The 20,021-nt window shown below is 36.8% G+C and overlaps 5 protein-coding genes, 1 long non-coding RNA gene and 2 other non-coding genes across 15 annotated transcripts; all 8 read right to left on the bottom strand.

Annotated features, from left to right (window-relative positions):
* Positions 1 to 80: 80 nt before the first annotated feature.
* LOC108806234 (reticulon-like protein B5) lies at positions 81 to 1,773 on the bottom strand. The gene is made up of 4 exons (XM_018578287.2): positions 1,477 to 1,773; positions 894 to 1,074; positions 673 to 814; positions 81 to 516 (listed from the first exon to the last, which is right to left on the bottom strand). Exons 1-4 carry the CDS (start codon positions 1,670 to 1,672, stop codon positions 280 to 282), a joined length of 756 nt encoding a protein of 251 aa, XP_018433789.1. The 5' UTR covers positions 1,673 to 1,773; the 3' UTR covers positions 81 to 279.
* Positions 1,774 to 3,467: 1,694 nt separating this feature from the next.
* Positions 3,468 to 4,379, bottom strand: LOC108809833 (RING-H2 finger protein ATL67). The gene has a single exon (XM_018581968.2). The coding sequence runs from the start codon at positions 4,258 to 4,260 to the stop codon at positions 3,625 to 3,627; it is 636 nt and encodes a 211-aa protein (XP_018437470.1). The 5' UTR covers positions 4,261 to 4,379; the 3' UTR covers positions 3,468 to 3,624.
* A 1,642-nt stretch (positions 4,380 to 6,021) lies between these two features.
* Positions 6,022 to 8,298, bottom strand: LOC108806847 (late embryogenesis abundant protein At1g64065). 8 transcript variants are annotated; one of them, XR_001942604.2, is made up of 4 exons: positions 7,552 to 8,298; positions 6,834 to 6,980; positions 6,332 to 6,544; positions 6,022 to 6,245 (listed from the first exon to the last, which is right to left on the bottom strand). XR_001942604.2 is itself a non-coding variant. In XM_018579048.2 (2 exons), exon 1 carries the CDS (start codon positions 8,229 to 8,231, stop codon positions 7,569 to 7,571), a length of 663 nt encoding a protein of 220 aa, XP_018434550.1. In that variant the 5' UTR covers positions 8,232 to 8,298; the 3' UTR covers positions 6,022 to 6,245; positions 7,552 to 7,568. The 8 variants fall into 8 exon arrangements, 1 of the variants encoding a protein (XP_018434550.1); XR_001942606.2 differs by having other exon boundaries at positions 6,460 to 6,544; XR_001942607.2 differs by having other exon boundaries at positions 6,468 to 6,544.
* A 515-nt stretch (positions 8,299 to 8,813) lies between these two features.
* Positions 8,814 to 10,130, bottom strand: LOC108810246 (desiccation-related protein At2g46140). The gene is made up of 2 exons (XM_018582375.2): positions 9,764 to 10,130; positions 8,814 to 9,213 (listed from the first exon to the last, which is right to left on the bottom strand). The coding sequence occupies exons 1-2, from the start codon at positions 10,012 to 10,014 to the stop codon at positions 8,964 to 8,966; spliced, it is 501 nt and encodes a 166-aa protein (XP_018437877.1). The 5' UTR covers positions 10,015 to 10,130; the 3' UTR covers positions 8,814 to 8,963.
* Positions 10,131 to 15,304: 5,174 nt separating this feature from the next.
* TRNAE-CUC (transfer RNA glutamic acid (anticodon CUC)) lies at positions 15,305 to 15,377 on the bottom strand. Its single transcript has one exon. It is a non-coding gene; the product is annotated as a tRNA-Glu (tRNA).
* Positions 15,378 to 17,034: 1,657 nt separating this feature from the next.
* LOC108806387 (uncharacterized) lies at positions 17,035 to 18,396 on the bottom strand. The gene is made up of 5 exons (XM_018578488.2): positions 17,961 to 18,396; positions 17,729 to 17,883; positions 17,568 to 17,634; positions 17,363 to 17,414; positions 17,035 to 17,277 (listed from the first exon to the last, which is right to left on the bottom strand). The coding sequence occupies exons 1-5, from the start codon at positions 18,337 to 18,339 to the stop codon at positions 17,190 to 17,192; spliced, it is 741 nt and encodes a 246-aa protein (XP_018433990.1). The 5' UTR covers positions 18,340 to 18,396; the 3' UTR covers positions 17,035 to 17,189.
* Positions 18,397 to 18,876: 480 nt separating this feature from the next.
* Positions 18,877 to 19,376, bottom strand: LOC130497109 (uncharacterized). The gene is made up of 3 exons (XR_008936132.1): positions 19,270 to 19,376; positions 19,075 to 19,121; positions 18,877 to 18,981 (listed from the first exon to the last, which is right to left on the bottom strand). It is a non-coding gene; the product is annotated as an uncharacterized LOC130497109 (long non-coding RNA).
* A 115-nt stretch (positions 19,377 to 19,491) lies between these two features.
* Positions 19,492 to 19,564, bottom strand: TRNAE-CUC (transfer RNA glutamic acid (anticodon CUC)). Its single transcript has one exon. It is a non-coding gene; the product is annotated as a tRNA-Glu (tRNA).
* Positions 19,565 to 20,021: the final 457 nt, after the last annotated feature.

The following is a 20,021-nucleotide window of genomic DNA, read 5'->3' as shown; positions in this document are numbered from 1 at the left end:
GGTATGCTATGATCTTATGGTAACAAAAAACAAGAATGCTCAACATGACACGTTTAATTAATTCAAGTATTCTCCATAAATAGCCGGAAAGGCAAATGTGTAATATCTTTTTAATTCGAAAAATTACAACAAAAAAAACTGCAAACAAAATGTGATGCAGAACATTTGGGTCATTAGCGTGCAAAACTCTGAAAATGACCCACCAATTTCACATTGATCAAAATATCAAAACAAAAAACAAAAACAAGTATACGAAAGGAAACAGACACAAGTCTCTGGTTAACCCAACTTAGCTTTGAGGGAAGCAATGGGGATCTTAGAAACAACCTTTTCATCAAACACAAGGTAATGTTTGTGCAACTCTTTGAACGCTTTCTCTGCAAATGGATCAACCTTGTCCTCGTGTTTCTCGTACATCATTGGCACTGTGTGCAACAACACGAAGCAGATGTACACCAGAGTCAGGAAGTTGAACCAGTTGCCTACCACCGAGATGATCCATAGACCAACAACGACCTGAATCCATTGACAAAGTAAATCACCAACCAAAATAACCACTTGATAAGGTTAAAAGGAACAATCATATTTTATATTATTGCATAATGATCTAACTATTATCTAAATGACTGTTCAACGAGGCTACAAATTACAGTAACAAGGAATGAAACATACCATGAAGAATTTTTTAAGGTCCCTGCCTAAGGCAATGCTTCGCAGGATAACAAAACCTTGGTTTAGTTCGTTTCTGAGGGAAGAAGCAATCAAAAGGAAAGGCTCCTCTGGAACATGGATTTCTGGAATCTGAGGTGGACTCCTGTTCCAAAAAGAAAACAAGGATCTGAGAAAAACAAAAATAAGGCATTAATCAAGTCTCAGAGAAATCTGATGATTACTTTTTGATGAAAGTGTGAGCATTGGACCAGAGAAACAAGCCTCCAAGAGCAAGTATCGAAACGTGACACAAAAGACTCAACAAGTGATACTCAACCAGCTCAAAGAGAACCCAGATGAGAGTGGCCACACCAAGAACAGCAGCTGACAGTTTTTTATCCCTCCACAAGAACACATCAGCAGCTGCAAATAATCATTATGAAATGAGGAGAGTCAATGCAACATCATCAGATTATATATAAAGCAAACAAACAGAGATTACAGTATTCAAAAAATAATATTAATCCCAATAAACTGCTTTCAAATCCAAACGGTGTAGCAAGTTTTCTCCAAAATCAAAACCAAGCTCATGCTCTCAATTGATGCCTAGCAATCCTAAGGATCGATCTACCAAAATGCAGGTTATATACACCGGTTAACCGCCAAATAGATTCTAAACCTACTTTTACGCATCACATCATCAACAATCGGATCTGTAAAACGAGTAGTAACTAGATTCTGATATTGCAGATCAACGCATAAGAACCAACAAAACGATCAAGCCATATATATATAATGTAAATCGATAGAAGGTAAGACTCGTACGCTTTCCACCGCCGAGGACCTTGTGGACAGGTTTCTCTCTGCCAAACAAGCGATAGATCTTCGCTTTCACAGCCGATGGCGAATCAGGTTTCTCGTACTCGGAGTCAGACGACGAGTCGTGATGGTGGATCTTCTCGGAGATCTTGTCCATCAGAGACTGCTCCGCGGGCATCGATTTCTCAATTTCCTCCGCCATTGGTTTTCACGAGTTTCGAAATTCAACAGAGGATTTTTGAAAATATATGGAACGTGAATGGGTGGAGACGAGAGGAAAGGGGAAGAAGAAGCGTGAGGTTCGGACCCCAAACGTGTTGGTTTGTCGAGAGAATGTCATCGTTAACGGCGTTAGTATTTTTTTTCATGGAGAGGGTACACATGCATATATTTATCTGAAACCGAAAAATCAAACCAAACTAAACCGAAAAACAAAGTTTGGTTCAATTCTGGATCCTACAAGTTTTATAATTCTAAAATTAATAAAAAATAAAACTAAACCAAAATAAAAAAATAGTTTTGAATTTATCAATAGTATAGTTGTTTATAAATTCAAATACCCCCCAAAACAAGTCATCCTAATGTTTTTATCTAAAACATCAAAAAATATTTGAATTATCTAAAATACATTTAATCAGACAAATTTTAAAAAAAAAATTGACTTTAAAATCCAATTAACCAAAATTTAGAATTAAACTGGAACAAAATAAGATATAAACTTATTTCAGATATTAGTTGGTTCTAACACTTGTATCCAAAAAAATCAAAAATCAAAATAAAATAACTTATATTGAATCAAATTGTCTAAATATCCAAACGGATCAAATAATTCTATAACCAAAAAATTTTAAAATTAAAAAAAAAAAAATCTAAACAAAACCAAAAAAACTAGAGCTAGGAGAGAGAATAACATAGTTAACGGCGTTGGGGTATTTTTTAGTGGAGAGAGAATGTCATCGTTAACGGTGTTAGTATTATTTTATGGTGAGAAAGAAAGTCAACGTTTCGTTGACGGAGAACTAGAGACGAACGTGTAGGCAACACAAAGGAGGAAAAGGCTCTTGGTGCGTCATGCGTGTCATACCTTTTTTCATTATGTAACAGACACCACGAGTGAATTCAGGACGTATTGATACCGGATCGTGAACTTTTCACACGCTCGTTTTTAAATATTTTATCAGGTTTCGAACGACGCCGTCTTACTTGGGGAAAACCTGATATGGGGAGGATCACCACGAGTCCTCTTAATCTCTCTTTCATGTCACTGGCTTACGTGTAGGTCGCATGTTATGGAAAATGCAAAGTGTACGTGGACCCATGCAATCAAAATCAAAGCGTGGTTAAGTACTTATTAACAAAGGCGTTTACCACTAAGCTTGGACAAGATAGTGCGGGGAGGTATAGAAGCGAATTCGTGGACTAGTCTTAAGTCAATTAACAACAATTAACGCATTCACATTCTTTACGACCAAACAAATATATTTCAAATATAAAATACACATGTTCACATTGCTCAAGCTCCTCAAGTTTGTTGACTAACGTGCGCCTTACCATGGAACAAAGACGTCTGAGGCACGTAAGAGAAATCAGATTCGCTTGAAGTCAACACTTCAACAAATTAAGCATGATGCAATCTGTGTTTGGAAGTTGGAACGCACCAGTCGTAACTATGTTAATTACAAGTATGTTTATAATGAAAAATGTAAATAAGTATAAGGGAATCTATCTTAAAATATTAATTTCATTTATAAAACTAAGATAGTCTACATGAGGAATCAACCATATTTTTATTCCCATGATACTACTAGTCTACTACTAACCTTAACTTTTTTTGTTCCCAGCTTTAGAAACATCTATTCCGACAACCAAAAAAAAACTACTGCTAACATTTAACTAAATTTACACTGTTCAAACTCATGTCACAGGATGTCACAGGACCGTGTGTTAGATTTTAAACCGCTACGTCAACAAGGGATCAAACACGTGAAAGCAAATCGTTCAAACTTCAAAACGAATTTCATTTCGATGATATTAATGGCAAACTCCACTTTTAACGGAATGTTTAATTACAAAGCAGTGAAGCTGTAATGAAACAGAGCCAAAAATAATAGTAATAATACCCTAATTAGGCGAATAGATCTATGTAAAACAATCTCATCTTCTTGCTCTCCTCCGGTCAGCGGCGTACTGAGAGAGCGGCACAACTTCCGACAAAGGTGTTGACTGAGGCGTAGATGTCGGAGTCGGAAGCGGCGAGTTCCGACAAACAGGACAAGATCCGTTCAGTTTGAGCCACGCGTCAAGACAACATAAATGGAAGTAGTGTTTACACTCCGGCATCATCCTCAACATCTCCGCTTCTTTATACTCGCACAAACAGATCGAACACGTCGTATCTCCTCCGCTACCAAAACCGTCGGAAGACGCGGCGGAGGTTCCTTTGGAGAAGTGGAACTTAGGGTAAGAGTTTATGACGGCTTGGTCAAGTCCCACGTTGACGTCACCCGCTTCGAGATCCTCTTCCGCGACGAAGATTACGCGAGGGAGGATAACGCTTGCGCCAGCTTCTACGGTGGATTCAACGGCGGTTGTGCGGCGGCGAGAGTTGCGGCAACAGATGTAGGAGGATAAAAGAACGGTTGAAAGGAGTACGAGGAAACCGAGAGCTATGGCTATGGAGTAGCCAAAGCCTATGGTTGCGAGGTAAGAGTGGTTGGAATCGTGTGGAGGCGATGGAGGAAGAGGAGGGTGGAAGAGGAAGACGGAGGAAGAGGAGGTGGCGGTTGACATTTGATGGTCAAGAGGAAAAATGGGTCCATGTGGGAGAAAGAGGAGAATGGAGAGAGTGATGGAAAATTTTAATTTTAAAATTTTGAATTATTATTTTAATCAATTAGTTAGGGGGAAGAGAGAAGAGTTGGGTGGAAATTGCAGATGCATTTAATATTGTTTGGAAACTGCAATTTTGCATTTATTAATAATGTTGGTATCATTAAATTAAGTGGCCAACCAAGGAATATTATTTTTAACTTTTTGCTGTATATTATTTAAATTTTATTTTATGTGTTCGAGCCTTGTATCATCGACTGCTTAACCATATTTGTCAGTTCCGTATTTGATGGTGACATGCGAATCCAATTAGAAAATTGTATATCATACTCAATCGCTGTCTTGTGTCGTTGAAATTTGTTTTCGTTCGATTTGTGTGATTCTAGGCTTCTCAATGCAAAATTGTCAAACGTTCTTGCCTCTTTGGTCTCCGTATTAAATCTCTACGTTTGAAATTTTACTCATGACTAGTCGTTTAGCTTTAAAAATGTAAAAACGATTAGTGAGCATATAGTATAAACTAATCGCTTTAAAAATGTAAAAACGATTAGTGAGCATATGGTATAAACTAATCACATAAGTATTTAACAAACTAGTATTAAAAAGGTAACGATCGTTGTTAAAAGCGAATCATTTTTACTACAGACAAAATAGAAGCTGAGCTAACAGTTGGATATAAGTACATCATGAACTAGCAAACATGTGTGTGCATGTGATTGTTTGTTGGGAAGTTTACTAGAATGACACAAATTTATTGTATTATTACTAGAATGACTCATAATTTTTTAAAATTATTAAAATATTTTTCTGGTCAAAATTGCCCTTGTGCACAGTTATAACAAAAAAAAAATATTACCAAAATATCCTTGTTATTTGATCGACGACAGACTTATTTTCAAAAAAATAAATCTGTCGAGTAATAAATCTATTTATAAAATCTGTGTAGAAAAATAAATCTATTGTTACAGTGGTGTCAGATTTTTTTAAAAACGTCAGATTTGTTTACACGGTAGACTTAATTGTTTGATTTGTTTAGAAAATAGATTTTTAAGCATAAATCTGTCGAATGATGTAGCCGATTTGTTATAAATGGCAGATTTATGTGGTCAACTTATTTTCTTATGGACCGATTTATTTACTTATGTTCGACTTATTTTTTTACGGCAGATTTATATAACCGACTTAAAATTGTTGGCAGACTTTTTGTTTATGAAGTGACAGACTTTTAAATTTTTGTTGTGGCAGATTTATTGACGAAAATCTGGGTTTATGTAAACCAATTCCAATTTCAACCGGATTTACAATAATTTCGAATCTGATATATTTTCAGGCCAGTTAAACTCAGAATTAAGTAAAAAATTCAGTTGTCGTCATCTCTTTTCTTCCTTTTCAAGTTGTCATTTTCATGGTTGTTTAATCACTCGTTGCAATCCTTATTGCTTGGAAAAACATGGATCACATAATTCTCGTCTGCGGAAAATAGAAATTTGAAAGAAAAAATGGTTTTTTTGAGCATGAACACGAGTTGGAACTGACAAGACAAAATAGATTTTGTGGCAAGCCATTACCACCTTGCAGGAAGACAACGAAGTAAAAACAAACACATGAATTATAAGGTAGCCAGTGCAACACTGGCTTGATTGATCTTAATCCTATCACTTTACGTTGGAAAACAGATGCTATCTTCTATTTGTCTCTTACTCATTTTCTTATACTTACGTATCCATGTAAATAAAATATCATCAATTTGATTCAACAAGTAGAATACAATAACTGATTTCACCAAAATAAAGGCTTAAAATTTACAATGCACCATCACAATATACAGTTAAATCCATTTGAATGAGATCAGACCAAAAGAAAGTAGCCTCATCAGGTTCTTCTTTCACATCTTCATTCTCCTCAGCCTCATTAGACTTATCAGATTGCTTCTCCTCATCTTCTTCCTGACAAAGTCACCATATCATATTAGGATTCAAAATTCCATGTTAGAGTGAAAAAAAAAGAAAGACAAAAAAATTAATAATGATACACATAGTTCTTCATCAGCATTGTTGTTTTCCAGTGACTTGCTATACTCTGTCTCCTTATCCAAATAAACTTTCTTATCCTAAATAGCCACTTAATACAATCCGAGTTATATCACGATAGGCAAATCACCATGCAACCTAGGGAAGAAACAAAGAACAGAGCAACTCATTTCTTCTGTCAAAGACTTCCACTTTTCACCGCCTAGCTTTGCAACCTACGATCATATAGAAAGCACAGTCTATAAAACCTTCACACAGAAAACGCTAGCACATAGTTTACTAAATCTCTACCGATTATCAAATACAATCTTTAACCAATCTCAAGGTTAAATGAGATTGGGAATTAGGGTTTCTAAATTTCAACATGCAATCAATCAATATATGATAACAACAAACTCGAATAGCATAGGTTTAAGACTCAAAGATTAGAGTAATTTTCAATTGAAAGCAAATGTGACAGAGGTGAAATCAATTTCAGATTTGTCTACAAGGACAGAGACGAACATGAGTTAGCTTGGAGGATGCTGGAGACGAAGCCGTTTACGGTAGAGGTGACAGAGAAAAAATCGGTTGTGACGGAGAAGGGACAGTCGGAGCTGGATGTGGCGGAGACGATGAGGAGTGCGTTTCGTCGCCTTTGGTGAAGAAACCCTACGAAAAAGGTAAAGTGTTTTGTCGTTTTTTTCATTCTTATAATATTAAAATTTATTTGTTTTTTAATTAAGTTTTAATTATTAGTAATGGCAAAATCGTAATCTTCCATGTTCCAAGAGTTATTCTAGTTATTCTAATATTATATGAGTTATTCTAGTCATTAGTAGAATAATTTAAGTTATTCTGGGTAATTTCTCTTGTTTATATCGACTAAAAGATAGTTTAGTTAATAAACCATATGGTTAATGAGTAAATTGACCAATTTGTCGGGAAAATGGACTCGTTATTCGGTTAGCTAAAACGAATATACAAAATCCAATCTGTTTACTGCTAACTAGCGTTAATAGAACAGTCGGTTAGTTTCTCTAAGAACCTAGTAACATGTTTTGATATATATAACAGAAATTAACCTCATGCTTACTCCATTCAAAACTAATTCAACTCTGAGAAAATTAGAAACTGCTAGTTCAAAACATAGTCTATACAAATGTATCATCATGATGGTCTAATCAAAAGAAATAAAACGATTAAAAAACGTGAATACATATCATAAGTTCACAACGTATACCTCTGGAAACCGAAAACTCAAAGATCGATATCTTTCTTGCACTTGGTATCTTGAATAGCCTGTCGAGTGATGTTCACAGCCATCGTGCAGTTCATTTTAACCGTAACGTCTTTTTTCACCATCCCCAGTATCTTTACCTTACCACTAACCTTAGTGTAACTCCACACGTTCAAAAGACCCGACCCACTTACTTCTCGAGCCAAACCAGGATCCAGCAGAAACCGATCTATCATAATATCAACAGTCATGTTCATCCTCATCGTCCGATGCGCTCTCGCCTTTCCCGGTGGCCCACGTGCTTCACCCACCACCGTTCCTTTGTAATATATATCGGTTGTAGTGTTTGAATACCTAAACGACGCAGAGTTCGGATTCTTTACCGACACGTCGACGATCATCGAGATGTTTGTTCCCAACAGTTGGATCTGAGTCCCGGTGGTTGAGTCAAGACCGTTGACTGTCACGCCATTCATTTTTATGATGGGATCTTTGACTCGGAACACCGTGAAGACTAAAGTCAACACGATCGTGATGAGAATAAGAGATGTTACAGTGACGCAGATTAAGCACTTTAACCGGTTTCTGCGACGATTGAGAGTTTGTTTGTCGGTGGCGGGATAATCGCTCAACGGAAGTACGGTCGCCGGAGCTAGCGGACGAACATGTTCTGGTTCGGTCATGGTGGTTCTTTTGTGTGTGTGTGTGAAGGGGAGTCGGATTATTTACTTCTGGTTACATGAATTATATAAACCAATAAGTGATGGAGAATGTTGACTTTTATATGTACTTCTGTGCTTCATGTGTCATTATTACTTTAAGCGAAAATAAGAACAAAGAATAATGGGCCTAACTACTAACAAAGTTGGGATCAATTATTGCAGTGGAAAAATGAGAATGGTATTAAATTGGCTTTGATTTAACGGTCATTTTGGTGGAGAAGAAAGGTAGAAGCTGCGTATAGGTGGGGATGCGGATTGCAACAAAGATAATTCACCAGCACATTATTGGACTTTTGTACCAACGTTCGAGCACAGATTTAGAGACTATAAAACATTTCAGTACAAGTTTTAACAATTTTCTTCGTAATTTTAAAGCCACCAACATATGTATAACTCTTTAGAATTTAGAAACCAATGCAAATGTTTCATTTGATTGTGCTCAAAACTGATTATCGTCCGGACATTCTTTCGGGATAGATATTTTAGATTATAGTCATATACATGCAAATTTTATCTACGCATGCAGCTAATTAAAAATGTAAATCACATACCACGGAAACATAAATAACCAATCAAAGTACTTAAACAACCCAATAACAAAACCAACAAAAGAGAAATCCAGACTGAAACATTCATGTGGTCGTCTATGTTTTATTGAAAAGTAGATTATAATTAAGAAGAACACAGTTGAAATTAAAAGAAGTCGCGAAGGGAAGGGAGCTTGATCTCACCCTGAGTAGACACAGGAATGGTAATGTCACCAACAACAGGAATGTCGATGGTTAGACCAATGTCAAGTTGATAGTCAATGTCCCAGTCCGAGCCGATGTCCTTCATTAGACTAACCGCTATGCCATAAGCCACCTTAACCGGTACGTCCAGAACCGTGGTGCCCTTCCCGACCAACGAACCCGGGTCCGGTATCGTGCCCGATGCGATCGTCCTACGCAAGCACAAACATTATTAATTAGCATATGATATTATGATCAGTGAACCTACATAACACTTGAAGCGTGCATAACGTTACATAAAAGTTACTATGCAGCTGAGCTGACGATGCTATAAATTATAAATCATAATCTAAGCTATTATATTCCTAAGCAAACCGAACTACATGCAGAGCCAATGTGTTACTAGTACCGTGTAGTGTTTATGTGTAAAAGATAATATGTAAGACTCAGAGATGGTAGAGATCATCAGTGACTGGCTGACTGCACATGGACTATTGAACTTTCACACATATATGCATTAGTACCGGATAAATTATTTCTTGTTTACAGATCTCAAAATTTAGACAATACATAATACATTCTTCAAAGAGTAAACCGACAATACAAATATGCATGTGACACAAATGTTATAGCATGCATGTAAGGGTTATATTATTGATCTGTGTCTTAACAACTGCACAGACTCAATTTCGTTCGTCAGATGAAGGGTTAGTGTAAATCAAACGGTACATAAATAATCGAAAAAGAGAGAAGAGAATTAACCTTGTGGCACTCTTGAGGATGTAAGAGATCTGGCAAATAGGGATGGATTGAGAGTAAGGATTCTTGACGGAGACCTTGGCGTGATAATCAACACCTTGACGTGACACGCCTTTGAAATCAACGTCGTCAACGGTGGCTTCCGGCGTTGGAATATTGGCTAGCTTCTCCGCAATGAAACCTTTGGCTTTATCCAACAAGCTTGAAATCACCGACCCGTTTTCTTCTACCAACTTTTGCTCCGATGATGCCATTTTTTGCTAATCTTCCAAATGACCAGATCTCTATATCTCTTCTTATGTCTAGTGTCTCAATTGATTATATAAGATTTGTGTTTCTTTTTAAGGATAAATAATTTACCTTTATTGCCGGAGCGTGACATTTGTTCCTATAGTTGGTTGTAAAAAGGGATCAACGCAATCTTTTTATTAATAAAAAGAAAAAAAAAACTCGAATACCATTATGCATATTCGAAGGAAAGATCCGTCTGTTTTGGTTTTGATCAAGGTCATGGTCAACACGTAGTGCGTTCTTGCTTCATTTGTATGTCCGAAATTTATTTTCTTTATAAGAAAAAAAATCTCATTCTAAAAAATATTAACTAATATCTTGATTCCTATTGAGGATGTAATTGAGGATGTAATTGCTATTCCGTCGATTTCATGGTCAAGGTTTTCATGTTTAGATCACTTCCTGCCTAGTTGAGGATGTAATTGCTATTCCGTCGATTTCACCTCCAGAGCTCATACATCTATGTGCTTCATTTCCTAAAATTGGTGACAATATAAAGCATTCTAAAAAGGTTTCATACCTGAGAGCTAAATTTCATTTTCTTACAAGTTTTTTTTGCAGCCTAGTCTATTTTCATAATATTTAAGGTTGTATTTTGCAGGTTTCCATGGCGTTCAAATTATGTATTAGAACCTTGTGGAACTGTGTTAGACTCCTCTGTCCGAAATTTGTAAAGGTTGAGTTTAGCTCATCCGAGGATTTTGTGTCTGACAAAGCAGTTATTGATTTTGTGAGCGAGTCATGTCACAAATCTGCATACTATCTGGATGTTCTAGAGCAACATGGGGAGCTAGAAAATGGGGAGCTTGTTTTGTTTATTGTAGAAAATTGGTCTAAAGCTAAAAGATTCATCACAAGTTTACCAGACCTTACACCAATAGTACAACAGTGGGTTGAGGTAAATTTTATGCTTCTGCGTTTTTCCGCTTGCTTTCTAATTCACACTTCTAATTGCATTTTATCATCAGATACAACACAAGCGTCGTAAGAGTCCTGATCTGGCTGACTCATGTACACTCTTTCACTCCTTGCTGCCATCTTCTCAGAAGATTTCGAAAATAGTGAATGGAAATATCTTGGAGCAAGTTGGGATCCTATCAATTCCTAAATTGATACAATAGATTTCCAAGCAATAAGTGACATATCACCATTCATTCTAGTTTACTTGTTATATATGTGTTGTTGTCATTTACAAATAACTTAAAACTTATATTCTTCCAAAACACGTGTAAGAGATTCTTGCTTATAAGGAGTTAGTTTGTGTGCTCAGAATTAGGTCAAAAATTGTGCACAAATCTAAGAGAGAGTAGTGTGCTCAAAAAATTATGCACAAATCAAATCAAAATTTGATGATATCCTTTTGAAAGATGTTTTCATTACAAAAGATTTATTCATGGAGAGAGCAAGAGTTTTAACATGGAAACCAAAGATGACAACCACTATTGGAGCTCATTTAAAAGAGCGTGTTCGTCATTTATCAGAAGTAATATCTATCTTGGTATTTATTTACTAGTTTGATGTTTAATAGCTTATCTACCACTCAAATTTTTCTTTTGTGAATGATTTCTTTTCATTGACACATGAAAGCATATTGAATGAGAGCCACGAGACTATGTGTTGCTTCCAACTAATTATTGCATATTTTTTAATAGTGTTATGCATCCAAGAAACTGAACTAGAATCCAACTAATTATTGCATATTTCATAATTTAGTTTCTTGAATCTCTGGGGTACAAATTCATTCTTGCGACATTATTTTCCTGGAAAATGTGATTCACCTACAATAAAATGTAATTGATTTGGTCTCAATAAAGGTGAACTTTGTAATTTTATCATGTTAGAGTTTGTGCTCTCGGGAGTTACCATTCTGATTGTTTTATATTTTTTCTAGCCTTTAATACTTTAACTTCCCTCCAATTATATGGTAGGATAGAGTTCTATCAAATACATATATATGACTTGATGTTTAGAATCTTCAAATGAAAAAAATGTCAGACTAAAGATCTCTTTGGCAATACTTTGGGATTGTAAACGGCTAAGTCATGTGTTATATCATTCTCCAATAAATGATGCTATCGTCATGGGATTATTATGCTACTCTGGTGAAATATCAGAGTTAACAGATCTCTGGAAAAGTTGATTACATTTTTCAAAAGCAAAATTAATTGGGTTCGTGCTGAGCATACATGAATCAGACATCACAATAGATGAGATTAATCGCATAACTTCTGAACTAGTAAGTGTAAAAAATAATGTGTCTATTATTTTCTTCTAAAGTATATTGTTTGGCTAAAATGTGATGATTTTGTCTCCCAAGATCCATTTTCCAGGTTCTCATCTTTTGTTGCTGCATCTCTTTATTATGATCTATGTGAAAGAGAATGGTCATGTAGTAATTTATATGAGGTAAAATACTTTTTAAATCATGAGGGTCTTACTAGTATATAACAACTGGTTGTAGTTTCTTCTTGATAGTTTATGAAAGTTTGTTTTTAATATCAAGATTATTAATTAGATTCATTTTTTATAGGATCTCTCTTATGCTAAGGAAGCACACTGGATTCGAAATTTTTATCTACAAAAATGGTTTAGACATGGAGAGGAGAGTCATTTTGAAAAGCATGCCATGGAAGGAAAACAGTAGAAATAATAACTTACGTCTTTAGTAAATTTGAAGTTACAAGTCTAAGAGCTACCGATTGATGGCCATGTGGAACTTTTATCTGGGGTATTAGCCGCTGCTACTTAAGCCCTTGGATTTTTCTCCAATGTTGTTTGGAAAGTGTTCTTCATGTCTTGTTTTTTAAACTTCATTGGCAGGTTCTTGGACTGCACTATTTCTGCATTGTTAATCTGTTTTAAAAATGCAGCTTGGTGTTAAAATTTCAGCCTAAAATTTGGTTCATAAACTATTAAAATATATGTTTTGTTTTGCTTCTGGTTACTTTCTTTTCTGGTTCATTTCTTTTTCACCAATGGCTTTTAAAATGCATGCATGCAAGTTCTGTTACATTTACCTTTTCCAACAAAGAACAAATTAATAATCAACTAGAATCTAGGTTGCTCTAAGAGCTAAAGCGATTTTTATTTCAAGAAAATGTTTGGCTAAATCTGGAAAGCTTCATCAAGCACATGGGGTAATTTTGCATTGCATTGCTGCTTTATATAACAGTATGGTATCCATCGTCATTGTGGCAATCCTAGTATGTTTCCTGCTAGCCGGTTCCCCTGTCATTGTGGCAACCTTGTGGGATGTAACAATTGATATTGCCGAGTTTGGGAAGCCAATGTTAGAAAGTTTCTGGAAAGAGAGGAGTGACAATGTTAAACCAGAGAGAATTGGGTCACTCATGGCTGACGCACGTTATGCTTGCGTTCAGCAATTCTTGACAGGGACTGTCGTCGTGTGTTGCGGTGTCCCAACTGCTATCACAACAAAGAGGAAGAAAAAAGAAGTCTTGATCTGAAATTTGTTTTGATAATACTAAACATTCAAAATATTTTATGATTTAGAAATTGTTTTGATAATACTAAACATTCAAAATATTTTATGGTTTAGAAGCTTTTTCTTCCTTTTTTTTTGGGTGTTCAACTTAACCATGGAATTCATGTATGAGAAGCCAACTACATTTAATCGTGAAAAAATGTTCCTTCACCGTTATACACCATGTGTTGTTGTATGTCTCTTACAGTTGATGTTTTGTATCTATCTTATTAAAACAGAAACATTCTGTTGGACCTAACATTTATTTTGTAAGTTTTTAAATTAAATACACATTTATACTTTATAGTTAAACATACATTAAATCACTAATGTTCCTTTCTTTATACTACTATCCATGTTTCCAAACAATATACTTATTTCTTTATAATACTATCAATGTTTCCAAAAAATATATTTATTTCTTTATACTACTATCAATGTTTCCAAATAATATATTTTTATACTACTATCAATGTTTCCAAATAATACAATAATTAATCTTAATTATTTTATATCTATCATTTTCTCTTTAAAATTTTGTAGAAACGTCATAATTTCATAAATTGCAAAATAGTGAACTTTAAAATTTCGATTATAAGATTACAAATTATGAAACTTTTACAATTTAAATCCAATTAGATTACATATCGGTCATCCATCAGTTCAATCGGTTAGTCTCGGGTTTTAGTGATTTTTTAATATGAATATTTTAAAAACATAAATTGAATTGTCAGATCTCTGGATTAACCGGTATAATCACGATCGGGTTGAATTTAAAAATACTGATTTAAATACAAAAATATTTTAAATACACACTCTTTAGAAGTTACCAAAATATTTGTTAAATTATTAGTAAAATTTTTCATCGTAAAATATCTCGCGCTTCAAAAGCGCGGGTCAAAATCTAGTTTTCTATCTTATTCCAGAAACAAAGAGGAACAGGAAAAAAAGAGAGATTTTCTTTCTTGTGTGGGGGTGAGACTACGCTAATTAATGATCATCTTGTAGAAGAACTCAGCTTGCTTAGGGAAGAACTCCAGAAGCTTATCTTTCATTACCCACCTCGCAGTAATTTATCTTGTATTTCAAAGCTGCTACTACACTGCATCTTTTGTTACCTTGTAAGATGGCAAATAAGGTGTTGCTTCTGTAGGTTGTATAGCCATGTGAGGAGCCACTGGAGCATTTTGAACAAAGTATGTGTGAGTTAAGTCTCCTAACACTGACAAACAAGTCCATGTCGTTTAAAAAAAAGGTGTGGACACAACTTACTTCTAATCGTTATTCCTTGTCAGCCTCTGTAATTCTGGGGGCAGGCACATAGTCTATTCACATCTTGGCTCTGTATGGAAAGATAAATTGACAATTTCATGGAAAGCTTCATTTACACTTTGAACAACTTTTAGACATGGTCACAAGACTCACAACTTTCACCGTACATATATGACAGTACTAAAAACTTCAGGTTAGTAAATAACAAAGCACTTGAACAGGGAACTACAAAATAAACTAACCCCCCCCCCCCCCCCCCACATTAACCGCTCTCAGTGATTCAAAACCTGTTGACTCTATTACACAACATAAAAATATCGAATTCTCCATAAACATATATACACTTTGGCCATTTCTTCTCAGTTTCTCATCATTTCCCGAAACCAAAGTAAAAAGAACATAGAAGGAGAGAGAGGCAAGGCTTTGCTTGAAACTCCTGAAAAGCGTAAACAGCAGGATCCGGTTTTGCTAAATTACGAAAACTAAAAAAAATCATGCTCCGTCGCCGGGACTCGAACCCGGGTCTCTCGGGTGAGAGCCGAGTATCCTAACCAGCTAGACTACGACGGACCTTGTTTGAGATATTCTGTGTAGTGCTCTCATTGAGTTCACGTGGAAAGGAACGTGATTACTTTTTTTTTTTTTTTTTTTTTTGTCAGCTGCCCATCTATACTAGATCAAGTGGTGATCAGTCGGTCGATCCTCCATAGAGCATCTCCGTCTGGCCGTGTCTGATCTATATGGGAGAAGATTTGGCCCCTTGCCCGTGCTTCTTTTGCTAAAGCATCCGCTCGGGTGTTTCGGTTCCGAAGAATATAAGAAAGACTCACATCCTCGAAATCCTCTTGAAGCCTCTGGAAGATCTCCATCTCAGTCGCGAACATTGGCCAGTCTGCCGGGTTGACGGTCATGTCTACCAAGTCCGAGCAGTCCGTCTCTAATCGAATCGACGTAATCCTCATGTCCCTCAAACATGATGTCGCCCATAGCAGACCTTCCATCTCAGCATGAAGCGCTGATAGGCTCCTGTCGCATGCTCGTAAGCCAAAAACTTCGCAGCCCATATGGTCCTTGAGACTCCACCCTAGTCCACTTACCATACTATTATCGATCCATGACGCATCAATTTGGCAGGTAGGGTGTCGGGATATCCAAGGGGGCACTGTCTCTACTTCTGCCAGAAGAGGTTCATCGTGATCCTCATCGGCTTCTTCCTTCTCGTTAGCTTTCCTCCAAGACTCTGCTTCGAGAGTCGCATGTTGTAGCGTATCCATCGGAGATACGACCTTCCCATTAAAGAGTTTGTCGTTCCTCGCTTTCCAAATGAACCAACAGATCCAAGGGAAAGTATCGAATTGTGGGCTCAATGGAGCCACCTCTTTTCTCTTCCAAAACAGGAGATACATGTTTTGGTATATAGATGTACTCGGGAAGTAACCCGGAGAGGACGGATAGTCCGATAAAGCCCAAACCTGTAGGGCTGGGGGGCATTCAAAAAGAAGATGATTTATCGACTCCACTGGACCAGCACATCTAGGACAACTCCTATCGGTGCCCATGTGTCTATAAGTGAGGTTCTCCGCCGTCGCCACACGTGATTACTTATATGACATTGATTAATGCTTATTGCAACGTCAATAACATTGATCAAGCTATGCATTGGTTTGACCAAACGGTTGAAGCTGGATGCACTCCTGACGCCAAGATATTCTACGGTTTGATCTCTGGTTTGTGCTTAAGCTAAACGGGTGAAGAAACTGAAACGAGCAGAGGATTCTCTCTTGACTTGATTGGCTTATAACATGCTCACTGGATTGTTTTGTGATAAGAACAAGGCAGATGAAGTCTATGAGATGTTAACCAATATAGAGGGAGCAGGTGTGAAGCCTGATTCAATCACTTACAACACTCTCATTTCCTCTTTCGGCAAACTCAAGGACTTTGAGCGTGTTCGTTCATAGGGTGACTTCCCAAAGACAGTGATATACAACAAGAACCAACTTGAGGCCGTGCTTGAACTAATGGATGAGATGGCTAAACATTCTTGTGAACCAAATCACATCACAATGGAAGTTCTAATGAAGTTGTTCCCAGAAGTTGGCGAATCAAAGAAGCTGAAGAAGTTCTCATGCAGGGTTACTCTGCCGCTTCTAAGGAGGTACCTTTGCCTTAAAGCTGTTTTATCATATTTTCATATTCATCATAACGTTGTGATCCCATTATTTGAGCAAATGCATATGCCTTCTCAATAGATTAATTACAAACGCACAGTAGTACAGAATCCATATTAGTTTCAGAAGTGGAATTTAATATATATTTACTAAACATGTAAAATCTAAAAAAAAAGTGACATCAGCAACATTCATCATCCTCCTCCTCCTGCTAGTTTTGTGTCCCCATAAGTCCACGGCTAGGTCTCAGTAGTTGCTTGAACAGAGCAATCTTAGGCACATTCCAATGCTCCACATGTCTGCATAATCAATCCCATTCATCAATATATATGTAATGTAAACACCACAAAGGTTATCAAAGTTGAGAAATATAAAACCTTTTACCTGCATATTTTCCCGGACTCTGCGTCGAAGTAATACTCAGTGTATCCAGTAGCTGTAAAAAAAGTAGATGTTCTTCTCATGAGTTTATTACCATAAGAAGACAAAAAAAAAGTTTTGTCCTTTTTTTTCTTAATAACACTAAAGTTTCAAACTTTATCCAAAAGTGGAAGTTTTTTTTGAAAGGTTAATGGATGAATTTGAATACCTGAGAGAATGGGTTTCCATGGAAACGACATGACACAGCTAAATTTCCAATGCCCAACTCCTTTCTCCTGCAAAAAAACCCATATGGCGATGAAAGTTTAAAAAAAAATCAATACTTTTTTCTCCGACGTCGGAAAAAAATCTCCGAGTAGCTGTGAGTACCTCGAAGTTCTCCCATTTCATGAGCTTCATATTGGATTTCTCAATGAGAGATCCGAAGTTAGTACAATTCCTTTTGAAACGAGCAAGACCCTTGAAGGAACCAGCAGGATCAGCGAACTCACACTTCTCCTCGTAAACCGCCGGCGTCAAGTCCCCTTGAATTAGAAATTATAATTATTATTCATTTACGAAACAGAACAGAACTCTCACTCAGATCTTTGTCTTTTTTTACCTGTCACGAAATACGACCGCTTGAAGTCTTGTTTAATAAAGTCCACGACAGCAACACGAACGGCTCGTCCCGAACAATCGACCGGAATCTCGTAGTCAGGGACAGCCCTTGTATTATTAGGAGGAGGAGAGGGCGGAGATCTGAAAGCGGAAGCAGCGATTCCGAGTAGCTCTGATCCGTACCAAGCGATTTTGAGTAGAACATTCTCCGGGGGGACGCCTTCTCCTTTACTTGTTGTCTGAGACGACTCGTTACTAGGAGGATTCTGTCCTCTGCAGCTCACTCCAGTTGCTACGAATCGACGGCGGTTATTACGCCGGAAGGTGGAACGGCCACCGTTGACGGTGGAGATTGAATGAAAGGATAGAGAAGATACCATTGTTGGCTGATTGATGATTATGGGAACAGAGAGAGTTTACTTTTAATTAAGTAATCTATGTGTTTGGTTTAGGTTAAATGGTGACCACACAATGTAACAACACAACACCATCGCATATCTCTGATTCGTTAAACGATTGATGAATCATACTATTTCTTTTAAGAAGAATCTTTTTATTCTACACGTGAATCAGGTGATCATGTTGATGGCACCAGGTAAAACCTGAAACTTTCTAGGTAGAAACCCAAGATGTTCTCCATCTGACTGGACATAGATACTTTGTTGTACACTGTCTGAAACCTCCTCAACTTCCACACTTTGTACGCTACAATTTAACAAAAAAAAAGAAAAAAAAAGATGTAACTTTTCAAGTGCTTAGGACATTTTTTTTACAGAACAAGTAAAAATATAGAAGAAAAGATCTGACCTTCTTGAGCTCACATTGTTAACCGTGAGATGCGTCCCGTTGTATAGCTTATAAAGTTTCAATATGAAATCTTGAAGAACCACAACCTTGGAGAGAGTAAAGGTCAATACTCGCATTAGGAGTTAAAAAGATCTAATAAAAAATGGAATGTTGCATTTGCACCTCAATATACACCTTTAGCAATGCGCTCCACCGCCTCACAAGGATCATTTTTCCTTTTTTAAGAAAAGCAGAATATATACTCAGTATTGGCTCAAACATAAGTTTCGAAAAACAAATCTTATCAAACTGAAGTTGCAATCACTAACCAACCAAAGGTTGTAGCGAAATCCGAGCCAGTACCTAAGCGAATCAGCTGCATAAAAAAAAGAAAAGAAGATGGAGTGAGATTGTAAAGTTGCAACTCCACAAGAGATATATAAGGAGAGAGAACATAGAAGGAGAGAACATTTCCCGAAACCAAAGTAAAAAAGAACATAGAAGGAGAGAGAGGAGATATATACACTTTGGCCGTTTCTTCTCAGTTTCTCATCATTTCCCGAAACCAAAGTAAAAAGAACATAGAAGGAGAGATAGGGAAGGCTTTGCTTCAACTCCTGAAAAGCGTAAACAGCAGGATCCGGTTTTGGTATCACAACGCGCAATCTCTCAGGGTTTTAAGCTCTTGCTTTAACAGAACCGGAATCCGGTTTGCTATTATAAATCACGAAAACTAAAAAATTATGCTCCGTCGCCGGGACTCGAACCCGGGTCTCTCGGGTGAGAGCCGAGTATCCTAACCAGCTAGACTACGACGGACCTTGTTTGAGATACTCGATGTAGTACTCTCAGTGAGTTCACGTGGAAAGGAACGTGATTACTTATATGACATTGATTAATGCTTATTGCAACGTCAATAACACTGAGCAAGCTATGCATTGAGAAGATATACCCGATGATTCAAGATGGTGTTGATACTGTAGAGATTGAGACTTTTAAGGACTGTGTAATGGAACTGGGGACACAAGCTGAGAAACTGTCTCGAGGTTTAGATCAGTTACTAGAGGAAGTTGACAGTTTTTTTAAAATGACTTTAAGCGGACGAGATGTGTTGCTATGTAATCTTAGGTCAACCGACTCGTTCTCTGGCAATGGAGTTGGAGAAGATGTAGCTTACGTCTATGAGGTTTAGGTCTCTGAAAGTGTTTCTCTTTTTGTCTGTTCTAGTCCCTGTTGAGCTTGTCTCTTTGGTTTAAGTGTGTTAGCCTTGTATTGA

Source organism: Raphanus sativus, chromosome 6, assembly GCF_000801105.2.
Source record: "Raphanus sativus cultivar WK10039 chromosome 6, ASM80110v3, whole genome shotgun sequence".
Lineage (NCBI taxonomy): Eukaryota > Viridiplantae > Streptophyta > Magnoliopsida > Brassicales > Brassicaceae > Raphanus > Raphanus sativus.
Note: the sequence above shows the minus strand (reverse complement) of the source record. Positions and strands in the feature narration are given on the sequence as shown.